Source organism: Oryx dammah, unplaced genomic scaffold (genome assembly GCF_014754425.2).
Source record: "Oryx dammah isolate SB20612 unplaced genomic scaffold, SCBI_Odam_1.1 HiC_scaffold_15, whole genome shotgun sequence".
Classification (NCBI taxonomy): Eukaryota; Metazoa; Chordata; class Mammalia; order Artiodactyla; family Bovidae; genus Oryx; species Oryx dammah.
In genome coordinates this window covers 39399360-39416856 of record NW_024070199.1, presented here as the reverse complement: position 1 = coordinate 39416856, position 17497 = coordinate 39399360, and the positions used below count along the sequence as shown (strand labels likewise).

General features: G+C 58.4%; 1 protein-coding gene across 7 annotated transcripts in view; it reads left to right on the top strand.

Annotated features, from left to right (window-relative positions):
* Window positions 1-3552: 3552 nt before the first annotated feature.
* AHNAK (AHNAK nucleoprotein) overlaps window positions 3553-17497 on the top strand; it is an 81934-nt gene continuing 67989 nt past the window's right edge. For 2 of the 7 annotated variants that reach the window (XM_040256018.1, XM_040256017.1), the window contains exons 1-4: window positions 3553-3734; window positions 13510-13609; window positions 13916-14072; window positions 14496-14683. In XM_040256018.1, the coding sequence (XP_040111952.1) occupies window positions 13916-14072; window positions 14496-14683 (345 nt within the window). In that variant the 5' untranslated portion in view covers window positions 3553-3734; window positions 13510-13609. Of the gene's footprint in view, window positions 3735-13509; window positions 13610-13915; window positions 14073-14495; window positions 14684-15575; window positions 17490-17497 lie in introns of all 7 variants that reach the window. The other 5 variants (XM_040256012.1, XM_040256014.1, XM_040256011.1 and 2 more) reach the window with 5 other exon arrangements.

Genomic DNA, 17497 nt, shown 5'->3' with positions numbered 1-17497 from the left:
GGAAACAGGCATAATAAGAACAAAACAGAGGCACGTTGCCTGGCAACACAGGAGCCCAGGGTTCATCACACACTTACTACCTACAAATCAGGGAACCCCCGGGTGGGAGTGGCACTTCTGGCGAAGCTGGGGTATCCCAGTGATGATGAGTCCTAGAGCTGACCTTGCTTTTCCAGTGGGTCTGGAGGACTGTGTGGAATGGGAAGCCTCTGAAGGGCAGTGGAGTACCAGCGGGAAGGCTGAAGTCCTCTCAGATCCCTGGGTAGTCCTTACTTTGACGGGGAAATCTGAAACAATGTTCAGACAGAGGGAACTCCTTTTAACTAAAAAATAGGGTGTCTTTGTTGGGGGAGTAAGATATGGGTGTAAAAGATCTGGAAGAAAAGATGACATCCAGTTTTTAAGCATGGGACTCAGAGTACAAGGTAGGGCAGCATCAGAGGCTAGATCCTTCTGGACTGAGCACCTGGGGGCAGGGATTCCACCTTGTCAAGGACTCTCTTACCTGTACCACTACCACCACCATCACCTACCCCTGGCCCAGTGCTGGACACAGTAAATGTTTGTGCAAAGCTGCATGAGAGAACTACACACGGGGGCTGAGAGTGAGGGAACCTTGTGGGGTACAGGGTGCTGTTGTATAAAGAACAAGAACTTTGGGGGGGACTTCTCTGGTGGGCCATTGGTTAAGACTCCAAGCTTCCAATGCAAGGGGCACAGTGCAGGTTCGATCCCTGGTCAAGGAACTAAGATCCTACGTTCATGGCCAAAAAATTATTTAAAAAAAAAAAAAAGAAGAACAAGGGCTTTGGGGCCAGTTATATCTGCAGTTTATTCATTCATTCACTTTTTTAGCAAAGTGTTCTGGCGTGATTGCCAGGTGCCAGCCGCTGCTGTAGACACAGAGTACACAGCAGAAAGCAAACAGTGCCTGCCCTCCTGGAGCTTAGATGTGGAAGGGAGCTTTGAGTCCGGCTTCTGAAGGTTATGTGATTTTAGGTAAATCATTGCCCCTCTTCCGGACCATTTCCTTCCTGCGTGTGAGGAGTAAATGGGCTGACACACAAGGTGCCTACAGCAGTGTCAGACAAGATCACCATGAAGGTAGCTCTTGGGGAGGAGGGGTGAAAGGTGGGGGCTACAGCAGTAGGCAGAAAGAGAAGGGGTGGCAGAAATCTCTAAAAGTGTTGTGTCTCCAGTTGCACTATTGAAGGCTGCTGAAAATATCCCCTTTCCCTGCCAGCTTTGGTGCAGCAAGTAGGGTCCTGGCTTTTTAGGGGGCAGAGTCTAGTTTACCCCTTCTGTATCCTCCTCACCTAGAAGCAGGGGAGGAGCCACTCCCCAGGACCACCTCCCACCAGGTATCCTGACACTCGTGCCCCTGAACCAAGTACCTGGACAGTAATCCCTGCTCTGCAGCTGCTCCCCAGACCGGCCTCTCCTGCCTTCTTCTCTGTTGACCAAGAGGGTGGCCAGAACAAACAATGGAGCTGATAAGTTGGCTCTGAGCCCAGGACACCAGCCTCTGCTCTTTCACGCCTGGGGGGCTGAGGGAGTCCCAGCTGAGCTGAAGGCGCAATATCCACACCCTTCCACACTCTTCCTTTCCTGTTTCAGCCCCTCCCTCCAAATTCCCATGGCCCTTTGTGCAGACCCCCTATCTTTGTGGCATATGTCATATCATAGCTATCTTTCTGAAAAACCTAGCTGTTGATCAGCTCCCATTTTAACATGCATTGGAAACCCTCACACTTTCAAGGAACCAAATGATTCATTTCGTAAAGTTAACACTCCTCTGATAAACTGTTAACTGTGGTTGTTTTGGGGGAGAGGGACTAGCTTAGGGGTGGAGGGAATCATCTACTTTTTACTGTTCTGCTTTTCTGTACTGACGTCCTTCACCCTATAGAGGTATTGATTTTATCTCTGAAACAGCAACAAGGATTAATCAGACTTGTAGGGTCACAGGCCACTTTATCTGTATTCTTGGTCTATATTTTAAAAACTGAATACATGTTATTTAATATGAAATAAAATTTAAAAAAACATTGATATCGGAAATAATTAGCTGTTGGTTTTATTTTTTTAAAGCATCCCAAAGTTGAATTTTTTTTTCTTTAAATAAGGTAGGTGCTGGGAAAGAGGAGCAGACCACAGTGGAGGTGGAGGTGATTCTAAAAGTCTGGGTTTCTGATTCTCTGCTTGTGATACAGGTGGTGGAACTGCCTCTGCTCTGGGTTTGAGTCACTGTGTGTGTGTGTGAATGTGTGTGTGTGTATGTGTGTGTGTGTGAGAAAGAGAGAGAAAGAAAATATGAGAGACTGCCAGTGCCCAAGTCTGTGCTTTGACTATGTGTCTCTGCATGTCTGTGCTGGTCTGAATGTCTACACACATGTCTCCACCTTTCTGTGCTCCTTTGGCTGGGTCTTCCCTCCCCCACGCCTGTACTCTATGCCGGTAACTGGACCTGGGACACAGCCCCCAGGGCTGGCAGTGGAGTTGGCTGTTGGGTATTTTTAGCCTGTAAACATGTTTGCCATTTCAGAGGACAGGGCCGCTGGTCTCAGCCCCAGCCCACTCAGGATGGTACAGCAGGCCAGGTCTTCTCAGGTCTCCAGCCTGGGGTCTCACTTCCCCAGCATTCCAGAGGAAAGAAAAACTGGCTCCACGTGGGCAGTGAGTGGCCATCCAGAAGGGAGGATAAGAGGATTCATGGGGGAGAAGAGAATGAGGGTGAAGCCAGAAGGTCCCCCCGCACCCCGTCATTAAATGTTTAATAAAATCTCCGTGTAGTTAGAAGTGGCTGTGGGAAATGGCTGTAAAATTGGAAACTCAGCGTCCAAGGGGAGTGGGGCGGTGGAGGAGGGGGTCCGAGCAGAAACAGAGGAAAGTGGGGGACAGGGAGGTAGGCAGCGCGGACTCTGCTCCTCCAAGGGGTGCAGGCCTGACTCCCGTGTCGCTGCAGCGGCCAGAGCGGCACGGTGGCGCGTGGGGCGCTGGTGACCCTGACTCCAGCAGGTGGGGCCAGCGTCTCCAGGCCCGTTCTGGGGGCGGGGAGGGGCTGAGGGGCGCCTAGAAAGAGGGAGGGCGAGAAGTGGGCGCGGCTGCGTGAAGGACCAAGTGAAGAACCTGGGGCCTAGAATTAGAAGGGTAGTGGGCAGCGTTAAGAGAAAACTCAAAGGTCCGCGTCAGGCTGGAGGTCGCGGCTGAATCACTTAAGCCCCTCCAGCCGCCGGACCTCATGGGTCCTTCTTGCAAAATGGGCTGATTCGCAGGTCCAGCTTCCAAGAGTTTCTTGCAGAAGAAGCCACCCGCCTAAGTCAGGGGGCAAATCCAGGCCCGGCGGGGCCAGGGTGGGCAGTGGATGGGGGCAGGGGAAGGCAGCACCTCGGATGTGCCGCGCCCCCGGGTCCCCGCGCCCGCGGTGCCCTCCCAGCAGCCCGCTCTCGGGTCCCAGCAGGGTCGGCCCGGCTCGCCCGTCCCAGCCCAGCTCCGGCCCCGCCCGGCCCCGCCCTCTCCCCACAGCTCGGGGCAGACCCGCCCGCTGGAGCCGGAGTTACAAGAGCCGCCTCCGCTCGCAGGGGCCCGGCCACTCGGAGCAGCTCCGCCGCGGGGACTGCACCGCCCGCCCTGCCGGACCCGCCCCGACCGGGGCTCGCCGCCTGCAGCACCCTCAGCACCGCGACCTCGGGCCCCGCGCCGGCTATGGCTGTGCCCTGGGGCTGAGCGCGCAGGTAGGGGCCTCCTGCGCACCTTGGCGCGATCGGGGAACGCGACGCCGGGAACGCGGGAGGGGAGGTGGGTGGCAGGACTTGGGCAAGGCGCTTTGGGTGGGTGTCACTGTGAAGGCTCAACTTGGAGCAAGGTGGGCAGCCCCGGGCCGCCACCGGGAGGCCAAGCGTAGTGCCCTGGGAAAGGAGCTCCGCCTCTGGAGTTGGGGCGTTGGAAGGGGCGCAAGTTGGGCAAAGTCGGAAAATCGCTCCGAGGCGCGGTTTGCTCCAGTCCGTCTGTCTCTCGAGGGCTGATCGTTGTCCCTGCTGCACGGCCGGGCTCCGGTTTTTTGCCCGGTAGCCCTGTCCCACCCCCTCCTTCTCCATGGGGCGGTGGCTCGGCGAGCTGCTCTGTGCCTATTCCGTGTTTACTGGAGAAGTTTCCGAGATCGCGGCGCGGCCTCTCGGCCCCTCCCGGCGCCCCTGCGCCCCCGCGCCGCGCACCCCGTCCGCCGTCCCTCCCCGCGCCCCACACCTCCGCCCCTGACTTCGCGTCCCGAGTCCTCCGGGCCCCACCCAGTTCTGCACCACTAGCCTCTCCCTTTCTGGCTCCTGGCGGCCCCTCAGCCTCCCTTCGGCTGCCCCGCCCTAGTCTTGCCCCTCTGTGTTCCCAGCTCCAGAAAAAATCCCTTCTTCCTCTAGGGCGGCGGAGCCGGGAAGTTTGCAGCGCGCCCCGCGGCGGGACGGGTGGGAGTGGGGGTGGGGGACATAACTAGGGAGATTCTTGCACTGGGGGTGGGCGGGGAGTGGGGCTGTGCAGCGGCGCGGCCCTCGGGACCGCCCCTTCCCCTTCAGAGGCGGCGCTCTCTCCCCAACCCCACTCCCAAACCCGTCCGGGCGGGATGGCCCCCGCCCCAGCGCCTGGCTCGGCGCCAGCAGCCTGAGGAATGTGGTGGTTGGAGCCGGTGACTAATTCAAACCAGAACTCGGGGAGGAGTGGCGAGGGGTAAAGGGGAGGGGGGCGACGGGGCTTGTGTGGGAGGCGGGGGCCGGAGTCCGGCGGGAGGAGGAGGAGGAGGAGGAGGGCTCAACTCCCCTCCTCGGACCCCTCCGCTCCCGCGGCGCGCTCTTGGGGCGACGGCGGAGGGGCGAGGTCCTGCTGGGGAGTTGGAAAGTCTCCGGGCTTAGGGTGTGTTCGGAGAACTGTGTTATATAAGGCTTTCCCATGACGGGAGAGGGTGTGCAGGGCGCGAGGGCTGGCCCTCCGCTGGCGGGCTCGGTGCCCCCTGCAGTGCCAGGGCCCCGGGATGCGGGGGCGCAGCCCTTTGGCGTAGCTAGCCACCAGGGACACGTGGGTCTGAGCAAGGCTGACTCTGCTCTGTGGATGGGAGGGGAGCCGAATGGGCAGATGGGGCATCTAACTGGACCCCTGCACTACGTGGGCGGGGCACTGGCGCCTCTGCACTTTGTGGCCCCGGAGAATTGGGAGCCTCGTGTGTGCCTTTCGCAGGGCGTGGCTGCCACCCAGGAGGTGGTGAGGTGCCCCCAGGGAGCCTGCTGCTGGGTGCCCTGTCCTGCGAAGTGGATCTCTGAAAGGGCACCGTGGGATCCTCCCGTGCAAGCGAGGTCCTTAGAGCAGGTCCTGGACCTTTGCAGGAAAAGGGACCCAGAGAGTTACCTCCGGGTTCTGAAACAGTTTCCTCGACTAGGATCCAGCCTCTGACTGCAGGGATCGTGTGCCCTGTCTTGCACAGCCTAGAACATGAGAGAGACTGGGTTGATTTTGGGCGACACAGTGATGCTTTGGAGGGCTGCGGTGATAGAAGAAGGCAACGGAGTCAGGGGAAAGGAGAGAAGTTGAAGGTGCATTGGAAGGCATTTTAAGGCCCCCTCACCAGGGCTGAGTCTTAATTCAGGGAGTAGATTCTCCTTTGGTGCTCCCTCTCTTCTGCCCCCAGGAGGGAAATCCCTGAGGCAGGGTGTGGCACTCACTTCCTTTCTGAAGCTCAGTGAGGAAGCTTCCTTCTTTTCGGCCCCCAAGGATGGTGGGTTGGGCTAGCCCTTGACTGGGGTGTCTATGCCGAGTGGGGAGAAAAGGGAGCCCTCGGCTGAGGGGTGAGGTCAGGGCGGCGGGGGAGAGGATGGGGAGGGGGGGTGGGGGCATGAGAGCTGGGCTAGCAGAGGACAAAGGGTCTGGAGTATTGGCCACGGGGATCGGAGGGTGTCTGTGGCCCTCCCCAGAGCCTTGTCCTTAAAGGTTATACGCAGGGACATTGTTCAGGGAACCAGGACACATAAGAAGCCACATAGGTGGGGCTTACTGCAGATGCTGGGGGGCCCGCAGCAGCGATTCGGGGGTCTTTGTCGGGGCAACTTTGTGAAGAGCTGAGGACTTGAACCAGCCAGACTCTGGTTGGCTCCTCTCCCACCCACGGAGCAGAGTCAGCCAGTTGAGGGGGATGTAACTGCAGGTCCAGGGCTCAAAGTGGGGGTGACTCCTGGGAGACCTGTGAAGGGAGACGGCCATCATTGGGTCAAGGGCAGGGAATGGGTTGGGGGGGGTTCCGGGGTCACCTTCGTCCCAGGCAGACCTTGGCTGGGGGTTCCCCGGGCACCTCCGACCTGGATTCCTAGGCTCAGTTGGAAGGGGCTGGCTGGCCCTGGCCGAGCAGGCCACCCCGAGCCTGAGGAGCTGGTTTGAGAGGTTGGGGCGAAGCTGTGGAGCTGGAGGAGTGCGTGGGTCTCTGGGGCGTGGCCATCACCTTCCTCAGCACTTGGGAACCGCCTGGGGTCAGGCAGAAGACTGGGAGAGCTAGTCCGACTCCTGCAGGTAACTCTCCCCTGCTGACTCTCGCCTCTGCACCACACCCAGGAAACCCCAGCTCTTCTCTCTCCCTGGATCTGGGCTGACGGGGGCATGTGCACACGAGGCAGGGGGGTCGCCCCTGGAGCGGGTGGGAATGGACTGGTGGTCCCTAGGCTTTCTGCTCTCCCATTGCCCCCCCGACGGGCTTCATCCAGGCTCCCAGGGAGCTGGCATTCTCCCAGGCTCTGACCATCTCGCTGGGCTCCCGGCCTTCCCGAGCTGACTGGTTTCCTCCAGGCTTGAGTGGGCCTAAGAGGCACAGTGAGGGGAGTGGGGGGTCTCCTGGGTGGGCCACAGTGGGCTCAGCCAGAATGTGTGTGTTGATGGACCCCCTCTTCCTCCCTTCAGCCTCCAGAGGGCCACATGGGCTGTTGTAGAGGAGGTCCCAGCTCTGGAGTCACTGTTTCACCGTGGCCTTGAGACTCGACTGCTCGCGTCAGAGCTGAGAAATGAGTGTTGTTACCTGTGAGAGGGTGTCTCTGGCTGGCAGGCCTGTCCTGAATGTGTCGCCTCTGTTTGCATCTGGGGCATAGGGGGCAGGAGGTAGCCGTGGGACTCTGCCCTGGTGGTGGTGGAGGTTTCATGGGGACTGCGGGGGGCTGTAGGGAAGGACTCTAGTGAGTTTCTCCGTCTTGGACGGTTCTAGGCCCTGGAGTTTGTGTCCAGAGGCCTGAGGGAGGCTGAGCACAGGCCTGGGCATGAGGCCGTGGCTGATGGAGGCTTCAGGGAGGGGCATCCTGCCCTGTCCCCCGGGGGCCGGAGCGGAGGTTCTAGGGGAAGGGGAAGTGCCTGGCCGGGCTGGGGGTGGCTCTTTGGCAGCTGGGCCGAGCGGCCTGGCCTGGAGCCCCTGTACTAGCGGGGCCCAGCCGCTGGGCGGAGAGCTGGGCCGTGGTAGCTCCCAAACTGTAATCTATCCCCCAGGGCGAGACTGGGCGAGGGAGTGAACTCACCCCTCCTCAACTCAGCAGGGCCCTTCCCACCCACCCACCCCACATCCTTGAGCTGGTGTCTTCATCCTAGCCGTCCTGGGTCAAGGCCTACTCTTCTCTGGAGAGGTGGCCAGGTGTGGGGACTGTTCGCATGGGGAATGTAAAGCTGCCCTAGAGCCCCCCCGCCACCCCCCACCAAGAACTTCCCAGTCCCACAAGGAAGTCCCTCTGGGTCAGGGAAGGAAGATAGAATCTCTCTTCTGGCTGGAAGCTTGAACTTGGAGCGCTGGGGCTAGGGAAGTGTGAGGGGCCAGGGGACAGAGGTGGAGAAAGACCGCTGAGCCGAGCCCTGGAAGCAGCTGGCCCCCAGGGGTAGGGGGTGGGGAGCTGCCCTGGAAGCCGAGGTGCGAGGAAACTCCAGCATGGTGGTGAGGGGCCAGGGGGAGGAACTAGAGGGGAGGAAAGGGCTGGGTGATGAGGCTGGAGAAACTTCTTCCTGGTGGGAGGTGTGGGAGGGGCCGATGGCCCAGGCAGCCAGGGAGGAGCTCGAAGGTGCACGCAGACTCTGGACACCAGGTTAACAGAAGCAGGCTCCCTCCACGATGGACAGGGCTTGGGGCTGGCCAGACTCGAGTCTGTTGTGAGCTGGTGGAGGCAGGGACTGTGAGCCTGCTCTGGGCTGCGAGGGGTTGGGGATTCAGGAGTGTCTCTGTATGCATTGGGTGGGTCGTCTTTGATCATCTCGCCAGGGCCCATATTGCCCGTGTCTTGCAACATGTTGGTCAGATTCTCGCTGATAATTCGACCTCCCCAACACACACACCCTATCCAAGTTGAAAGTGCCCCTGGGGTTGCGCTGCCCAGAATCAGCTGACCTCAGAGTTCTTGGTGCCAGCGTAGACTCGGGAGATAACTGCGCAGATCTACTCCATTTAGAATGGGACAGGTTTTTTTTTTCAGACCGAGGTCTGGCAGCTTTAGCACCCAGGAGAGAGGCCACCCCTCTCTTTCTCCTTGTCCTCTGACCTGGCCTCTGCCTGTCATGGCTGTTCCCATTTCCCAGTGAGTGGGAGTGTTTGCCTTAACCTGTCGGGGCCTGTCTCCAGGTGGGCCTGTCTCTTGGTCTCACCTGCTGGGGTCCAGAGAGTCTCCAGGTGAGCTGAGTTCTTGGACAGCTCAGGACTTCTGAGTCCTGGGGACACAGTGCTCATGAGCCTAGAAGCACAAGGACCCTCAGATCCTGGACTTTGGGATACCTGGGGCTCTGCCCATTCTGGGTTTGGGGTCTCCGAGCTAGGTCGGGACGAGGCTGGTGTGTGGGCACAGCGGCTGGTGGACACTCACCTTTCCTCCTATGCTTGTGACACTTGATGGGCATCACTGCTTCCTGGGGGTCTCCCGCCCCTACCCGAACCTCAAGCCCTCTCTTTCCTGTGTTTTAATGTCCCCTGAAGCATCCTGGTCCCACTCTGTGGATCTCTCTTTGGACGAATCTGGAGGCCTGTCCGCCTCCCTGTGGGTGTGTCTCTCCAGCTCTCACTGGGCCTCCTTCCATGTAGATCTCTCTCGCCTGGGTATCTCCGTTGTGCATCTTTCTCTGTGGTTTCTCATCCTGTGTCTGTGTTTATTCGTGTCTTCATCCCTTTCCCTGGTTAAGACTGGTTGGCCTCAGAGTCAGAGATCCCTGGGCTTGCATTTCACTTCTGTCTCATACTCGGGCAAGTCATTTAACCTCAGGGCCTGTTTCTGCACTCTAAAATAAGGATATTAATTCTTAATCACATGGGTTTTTTTGGGAAAGAAAGGGGACCCCAGGCATGGAACGAGCACAGTCCTGGGGCGCTATGGGAGCTTGACAGAATTCTTTCTCTTCACTTGGGAGGGGTTGTTTCTTTTAATGTGGCTCTTTCTCTTCCTCTTTACTGCCCGGTGAGTGTTCACCAGAGTAGATGGCTCTCTGGGTGTGTCTCTCTTTTCTCTGAATATCCGAGCCCCTGCTCCTTGACTCTATGTGTGTTCGTGGCTTTCTGGCTGGTGGAAGTCTCAGCTCTGGTTGTGAGTCATCTTGTTCTCACCTTAGGGTACTGCTTCTCCGGGGCCTGTGTGTCTGGTGGGTCAATTTGCCCGTGTGCTGGGTAGAAGTTTCGTCGCTGTCTGTGTCCTTCCCATTGCAGGCTGGCGTGCTTCTTTCCGTCTTGGCGTGTCACCTTCGACGTCCTGCCTGTGGTGGGCATATGCGTAAACCCGGGTCCCTCTGCTGTGTATCTTGACTTCAGGTGTGGCGCGTGGAGGCACTGAGGCGTACGGACCTGACTCTCAGGGTGTGTGTGTGTGTGTGTGTGTCAGTTCCTGTCATCTTGACACTGACCCTGGCTGCTGCAGCAGTTCCACTGCGCCCCCTCCCTGGCTGTGTTCACACTGGCTCTTGGGCAGAAGGGATTTCCTGGGACCAGTGGGAGAACATGCCCTTCCAGGGGGTCACAGCTGGCTGGGACCCTCTTCCCCGGGCAAAGGGTCTGCTTCCTGGTCTTCTCCTGGGTCTGCCTGGGTGTTGCCCACCCAGGGCAGAGATCTGCAGAGATGGCATGGGCAGAACCCTGCTGCACATCCTCTTTGTGGTTTTGAATCATCAGGGCAGCTTTGTTCTTCTCTAGCTGCTTCTGGCCTGAATTGCTTGCACTCTGTCCTTGCAGCCTCAGGTGTGTGTCCTCTCTGCCTTGAAGCTGGAGTGTCCCTGCCACGTCGCTCCTTTTTTTGCCCTCCAGGCAGCCCTCTGCCTTAGAGGCTCTCCGCTCCAGCCCTTCCCACCATAAAGGTTGCTGTGAGCTGGTCTCAGGTGCCGGCGGGGAGCTGGCAGACCTGGGCGTTCCAGGGCCCCAGCATTCCCCCATTCTCGGGGCTCCAGACCTCACTCTCCCTATCTGTCAATAGCAGGCAGTGCCGTCCCACAGAACTTTCTGCAGTGGTGGCAGTGTTCTGTATTTGCGCTTGTAATGTGGTAGCCATGCGTGGCTGTTGAGCTCGTGAAATGTAGTTCCTACAACCTACGGGCCAAATGTTTAATTGAATTTAAGTTAGGGCTTCCCTGGTGGCTCAGATGGTAAAGAACCTGCCTGCAATGCAGGGGGACCCAGGTTCAATCCTTGGGTGGGGAGGAGCCCCTGGAGAAGGGAATGGCAACCCGCTCCAGTATTCTTGCCTGGAGAATCCCGCGGATAGAGGAGCCACATGTGGCCTAAGGGTTCTTCCAGCTCTGACACTTGAGGAATGTGTAGAATTCCCCAAGGCTCCAAAGACACAGCTTTGGGCGGCAGCAGGGTGGAGCCCCTAGACCCCAGGGAAGCTGGCTTCACCTGACATGTGGGAGAAGAAGGAAGGACCCCCTGGGTTTGGTACAGGCCCCAGGGGTGGGGGAGACCACAGGCTGGGATCCAAGTGCAGAAAATAGGCCCTTGCCACTGTGGCCTCGAATTCCCTGTCAGCACCCCTGTGTCTCGCCAGGTCAGATGGAAGGGGAGGGGAGGGGAGTCTTGCCTGGCTGTGCCAGGAGGTGAGGCTTGAGCCAGGGCAGGCAGGGTGGTTGGCAGCCCCACCTGGCTGGGAAGCCAGCGGGTGCCCCGCCAGGGTCAACCTGCAGCCTCGAGTCCAGCGCCTCCCGTTCTCAAGGGCTGTGATCCCTTCTTCACTCATGATGTCCTCCTCATCAGCCCCTGGGGTGGAGGCATGTAGCTGATCCCTTCTGGGCCTCCCCCTTGGGTTTCCAGGGGCTCCTGGCGGGGGGCTCTGGGCCAAGCAGCTGGCAGGGAAGCCCATTGCCTCTTCCTGGAGCCCCAGCCCCTCTGGCACCCAGGGGTCTGGCCTATGAAGCGGGTTTTAGGTGTGACCCTTGGCGTGTCTGGAACTGTTGCAGCCACGGTGACTCACTGGGGAAGGAGGGAGGGTGGGGCCGAGATGTGGGCGAGGGCGAGCTGGCTGGCTCTCTGCCCACCTTGCTGGCTGCTGGCTCAGCACCAGGATGCGAGGCTGAGAAAAGGGGCCCTGCTCAAGGAGGAAGAGAGGGTGCCAGCGCACTCGGTGGCTTCGGGGAGCTGCAGGGCCCTTGGGTGGAAGCCTTTTCCTTCCCCTCCAGGTCTGGCTCCCCCCTTGTCTGCCGGGCTGGCTACTCAGTGCTGGAGGCTGGGGGAAGGACTGTTGAAGTCCCGGCTTTTGCTGTTTCTCTGTGGGAAGGGTCAGCTGGACTTCCGGTAGGAAGGGAGGAGGTGATTGCCCCAGCTGACACCTGTGCCAGCAGGTTGCCCACTGGCCTCCTGGCGGGCACCTGCGCTGACATAAATACCACACGAGCGAGTGCAGGTGGTTGGGGAACAGGGTGTCTGTGGCTGTCTTCATCGGTATTATGATCTGCCTGACATTGGAAGTCCTACGTGCTCATGAATTTCCGTAAATCTTATCCTCAAAGACAAACTCAGTACCTTCAAGATCCCATTTAGATTTCATCCCCCCTCCAGAAGGCTCCCAAACCTTCTGGAACATTCTGAGGCCAGATTAGTCACACCCTGAGCACCTTGCTCATAATTTATATCTGGGACAGGAACTAAATCTTTTTTTTTTTTTTTGGCTTTGCCATGTGGCATGTGGGTTAGTTCCTTGATTGGGGCTGGAACTGGGCCCCTTGCATTGGGAGCTCGGAGTCTTAACCACTGGGCCATCAGGGAAGTTCCAGGAACTAGGTCTTTTAACTCTCCATATGTGGCCCGTGGAGTGCGTCTGGAGGATACATCAGTGACATTAGGTAACAGCCTAGCGGAGCGTGTAATTCAGAGCTGGGCTCAGTGCCTCCATCCCTTTCTGGTTTTCTCTGCAGCGGTCTGTACAATGATACAGGGGCGATCAGTATGCATGTATTAAATTAATTGATTGGTTGGCTGGTTTCTGGATGTCAGCGGTTTTTGGCTTAGGGCAAAACTCTCCACAACTTAATAGCACCCCCTCGTGGTTTTACAGACATGCTTCTGGGTGGCTGCCGCTGCCATTTTGTGTGGGTGGCTGGAGGCTGGAGGCCCGCCTGCTGTCTCCCTGGGTGCCCCCTGCAGCCAACAGCTGTAGCTGGAGGGTGTCTTTGCTCCTCACCTATGGGGACCTGGCTCTGGGCCCAGCCGGGGCAGCCCAATGGGCTCTGGCTCGGCACGTGCCTGAGATGGCACCACTGCAGCCTCTCGGGCTTGGGCCAGTTCTGAGGGGCCCGGGGCTCCTGTTGCTCAGCCTCTGCCTGTAGCAGGGCCCCTGGAGCTCCAGCTGGCAAGTGTCTGCCTGGACCCAAGGCCGGGTTAGACAGGGTGACCCAGTGTCGCTGACTGTTGGCCACCACCAGCCCCGCTTGCAGGTTGCCCGTGACCCCCAGGGCTGGAGGCTCTGAGGAGGGGTGTCTCACACCCGTTAGAGCTGCACGCCGGATGTGGTGTGTCGAGGGAAGAAAGAGTTACAGGCTCAGAGCCCAAGCTTGTTGCTCGCTTATGGTGGACCCCGGCCGGCTGGCCTCTCTAAATCTCAGTTTCTCCATCTGTGCTGTAGGGCAGTAACATCTCCCCCCTGAAGCTGTTCCAAGGGACCCAGTGAGGATGTGGATGTTGGGAGGCTCCCGTGGGCCAGAGCTTTCCACTCATGCTCTCCTTCCTTCAGCCCTCATGGGGATCCTTTAGCGTCTCCATTTGCACAGATGAGGAAATGGAGGTTCAGAGAAGTTAAGTGACTTGGCCTAGGTCACACAGCTGGCGAGATGCTGAGCCAGGATTGGAACCTGAGTCTGGCCTCTTCCAAAGCCCCTTCCCATGATCCCATTCTTGGAGAGTCACATGTGAACGGAGTTGATGACAGTAGCAGGGTTGGGGTTTTGGTTTGGCCCCAGCTGACAGGACATCCAGCCATCTCTCTTGCAGAGCAGCTGGGGCGGGGCTGCAAGTGAGCCAGCTGTTGAATGAGAACCTGATCGTGACCTTTCCCCTAGACAGTGTGACCGAGATTCCCAAGAGATATCCTGAGGAGAGAAGAGGAAGGAGGGGCGGGCTCCTGGCAAGGCATCGGCTCCTGACCCAAGTCCTGCTAAGGTCAGTAGGAGGGAGGGGGAGGTGACTGAGTGGGGAGTGGGGAGGGTAGAGACCTGGATAGGCTGTAGCACGGAGCATGGGGCGGGGAGGGGCGTGGATCAGGGTGAGGGGCTGGTTACCTCCGTTGTGGTTGCATCCACTGGCCCATTTCCGATTTCTCCCTTGTGCCTTGGGAGCTCACCCACAGCAGAAGCCGGCACCTTGGAGACAGTGCCCCACTCCCAAGGGGGCCAGTTCCTGGCCTCCTCATCCCCCCATGGCCTTGCACCCCCACTGCCCTGAGCTCTGTTTTGTTACCCCAAACAGATGGAGAAAGAGGAGGAGACGACCCGGGAGCTGCTGCTGCCCAACTGGCAGGGCAGCGGCTCCCACGGGCTGACCATCACCCAGAGGGATGACGGCGTCTTTGTGCAGGAGGTGATGCAGAACTCCCCTGCGGCCCGCACTGGGGTGGTTAAGGAGGGTGAGTCTTCTTGGGGTGCGGGCCGGTGCTGGCGTTAGCGGGGAGGCTGGGGGAGGGGAGGGCGGGGGGCAGCACAGGCGGGTGGGTGACTGTGGAGTGCCCGGTCTCAGTGGCATCAGGATGGTCGGTACCCAAGCCCTGCCCTCCCCTGCCCACTCTTTGTTGCTTGGTCATTCACAGTCCTCGTGGGAGGCGGTCCCGTGGGTTGGAGATGTTGTGCGTCCTCTGTTCTGACTCCACCACCCAGGAACTTGGCCACTTTGGGCCAATTAGTTGTCCTCCCTGCCTCAGTTTCCTCATCTCTACCATGGGTGTTACCACACCTGTGAATCAGCCCAAGGGCCCAGTGCAGAGTGATGGGTTGTGGGTTGTTTCCCCGAGACTCTGGGTGGTCTTACCCACATCTTGCTCCTTCCTGCTCAGGGGACCAGATTGTGGGTGCCACCATCTACTTTGACAACCTGCAGTCGGGTGAGGTGACCCAACTGCTGAACACCATGGGCCACCACACCGTGGGCCTGAAGCTGCATCGCAAGGGGGACCGGTCCCCTGAGCCTGGCCAGACCTGGACCCACGAGGTCTTCAGTTCCCACAGCTCCGAAGTGGTTCTGGTGAGTTCCTGGCTGGCCGGCTGCTCCCTGAGCTCCTCTGGCCACTCGGCTCCCTTTCCTGGGCCTCGCTTGTCCTTCCTTGCTTTTCTCTCCCACTCTCACCCTCTGCTCTCTGTCAAGCCAGCCTGTTCCTCCTATTCACTTGTGGCTGCTACTGCTGCTGAAAAGTCTTCCGTTGGTCTTCTCATTGGGGACCCACTGATCAGTCTGGTCCGAGGTGCCGGGAGGCAGGTCGGCTGCTTTGCGAGGATCTTTGAAAATTATTTTCTCGGTGCCCAGCTCTGCCTCCCAGACATCATTTTTCTGCTTCCAGAGGCCTGGACTCGTCTGTGAGTCAGAGGCTGGGCAGCGAAGTCCCTGAGGGACTCTGCTCCTTCCGATGGCTTGTTTATTTAACATAATGAGTCCCTCAAAGTGGAAGTGTTAAACCCAGCACAACCAGGCTCCACCGATGCTGTCCGAAGGGTCCCTGAGAGGACTCCCCTCTGGATTAAACAAACAAGGCCAGGCAGTTGAGAGCTGAGAACTGAACTAAGTCAGCACAGAGCTGGTCGCCGGGAGGCGTCTGAGAAACTTGATGGGCTGACTCGAATCTAGAATTGGCGGTGAATCCTTCTCCCAGGCCCCAGTGTCCAGGAGTCTACTCTCCCCAGTCTTCCCCATGGCTTTTGCTTGCCAGAGTTTCCCCAAGTAATTTGTTTTCTTCCTGTGATGTGGCTGTCAGCCCCTCTCTTTAGCCCCTCACGCTGGGTCCCAGAAGGCTCCGTGGCCCTCCCTAACGATCCCGGCTTCTTTGGGAAGCAGGTGACCGTGTTGTCGGCTGGGCTGTGGCCAGGCGTCTGTCACTCACGCAGACTCTGCTGCAACCTGTACGGGGCGTGTGTTTCTGCAGAGCGGGGATGACGAGGAGTACCGGCGCATCTACACCACGAAGATCAAGCCTCGGCTGAAGTCGGAGGATGGAGCGGAAGGGGACGCTGGGGAGACCCAGAGCCGCACCATCACGGTGACCAGGAGGGTCACGGCCTACACTGTGGATGTGACAAGCCGTGAAGGCGCCAAGGACATTGACATCAGCAGCCCAGAGTTCAAGATCAAGATCCCACGGCACGAATTGACCGAAATCTCCACTGTGGATGTGGAGACCCAGCCTGGGAAGACAGTGATCAGACTGCCCTCAGGCTCAGGAGCTGGGTCTCCCACCACAGGCTCCAGCGTGGACATCCAAACAGGGTCCATTTCCGCTGCAGGCCCAGAGTTGCCAGGGGCTGGCCACTCGAAGATCCAGGTCACCGTGCCTGGGGTAAAGGTGGGAAGCCCGGGTGTCAGTGTCGATGCTAAGGGCTTGGACTTGGGTAGCAAAGGAGGGATCCAAGTCCCAGGGGTGGACGTTTCGTCCTCTCTTGGGGGCGGGGCTGTAGAGGGACAGGGCCCATCTCTTGACGGGAAGATTAAATTTCCCACCATGAAGGTGCCAAAATTTGGTGTCTCGGTAGGGCCTGAGGGCCAGGCCCCCGAGGCAGGGTTGAGCGTTTCCCCCCCTGAACTCTCTGTGGGGCACAAAGGTGGCAAACCAGGCTTGACCATTGGTGGAAGCATCCAGACCCCTCAGCTCAAAGTCAGTGCTCCCTCTGCCAATATTGAGGGGCTTGAGGGGAAATTGAAGGGCCCTCAGATCACTGGGCCATCCATTGAGGGTGGCCTAGGCCTGAAAGGTGCCAAGCCACAGGGGAGTTTAGGGGTGGACATCTCTGTGCCCCAAATTGAGGGCAGCATCTCTGGCTCCAGGGTGGAAGTTCAAGCTCCTGACATTGACATTCATGGGCCTGGGGGCAAAGTGAATGTGCCCAAGGTGAAGGCCCCCCAGTTCTCTGTATCAGGTTCTAAGGGAGACAGGCCTGGCATTGATGTGACACTGCCCACAGGTGAGGTGACGCTTCCTGGGGTCTCTGGGAATGTCGACCTGCCTGAGGTTGCTTCTGGGGATCTGGAAGGGAAGCTGAAGGGTCCTAAATTCAAGGCTCCTGAAATGACTATTCAGAAGCCTAAAATCTCCATGCAGGATGTGGATCTGAGCCTTGGGTCCTCTAAATTGAAAGGAGACATTAAGGTTTCTGCTCCTGGGGTGCAAGGTGATGTTAAGGGCCCTCAAGTGGCAGTTAAAGGTGCCAAAGTGGACATAGAGACACCCAGCCTAGAGGGAACCATGACTGGCCCCAAACTTAGTGGTCCTTCTGGGAAAGCAGGAACCTGCAGTATCTCTATGGCAGACGTAGACTTGAATGTGGCTGCGCCAAAAGTGAAAGGGGGTGTTGATGTTATGCTTCCAAAAGTAGAGGGGAAAGTCAGTGTCCCTGAAGTTGATGTCAAAGGCCCCAAAGTGGATGTGAGTGCCCCAGATGTGGAAGTTCATGGTCCGGACTGGAATCTGAAAATGCCCAAGATGAAAATGCCCAAGTTCAGCACTCCAGGAGTCAAAGGGGAAGGGCCAGATGTGAGTCTCCCCAAAGGTGATGTCAGTATTTCAGGGCCCAAGGTCAGTGTGGATGCCCCAAATGTCAATATCGGGGGCCTGGCAGGCAACCTTAAAGGCCCTGATGTTCAGCTGCCTGAAGTGAGTGTCAAGACACCAAAGCTCTCCATTCCTGACGTGGATTTGCATGTGAAAGGCCCAAAAGTAAAAGGAGAGTATGATGTAACAGCACCAACACTTGAAGGAGAGCTGAAAGGTCCCAAAGTGGACATTGATGTCCCAGATGTGGATATCCAGGGCCCAGACTGGCACCTGAAGATGCCCAAGATGAAAATGCCCAA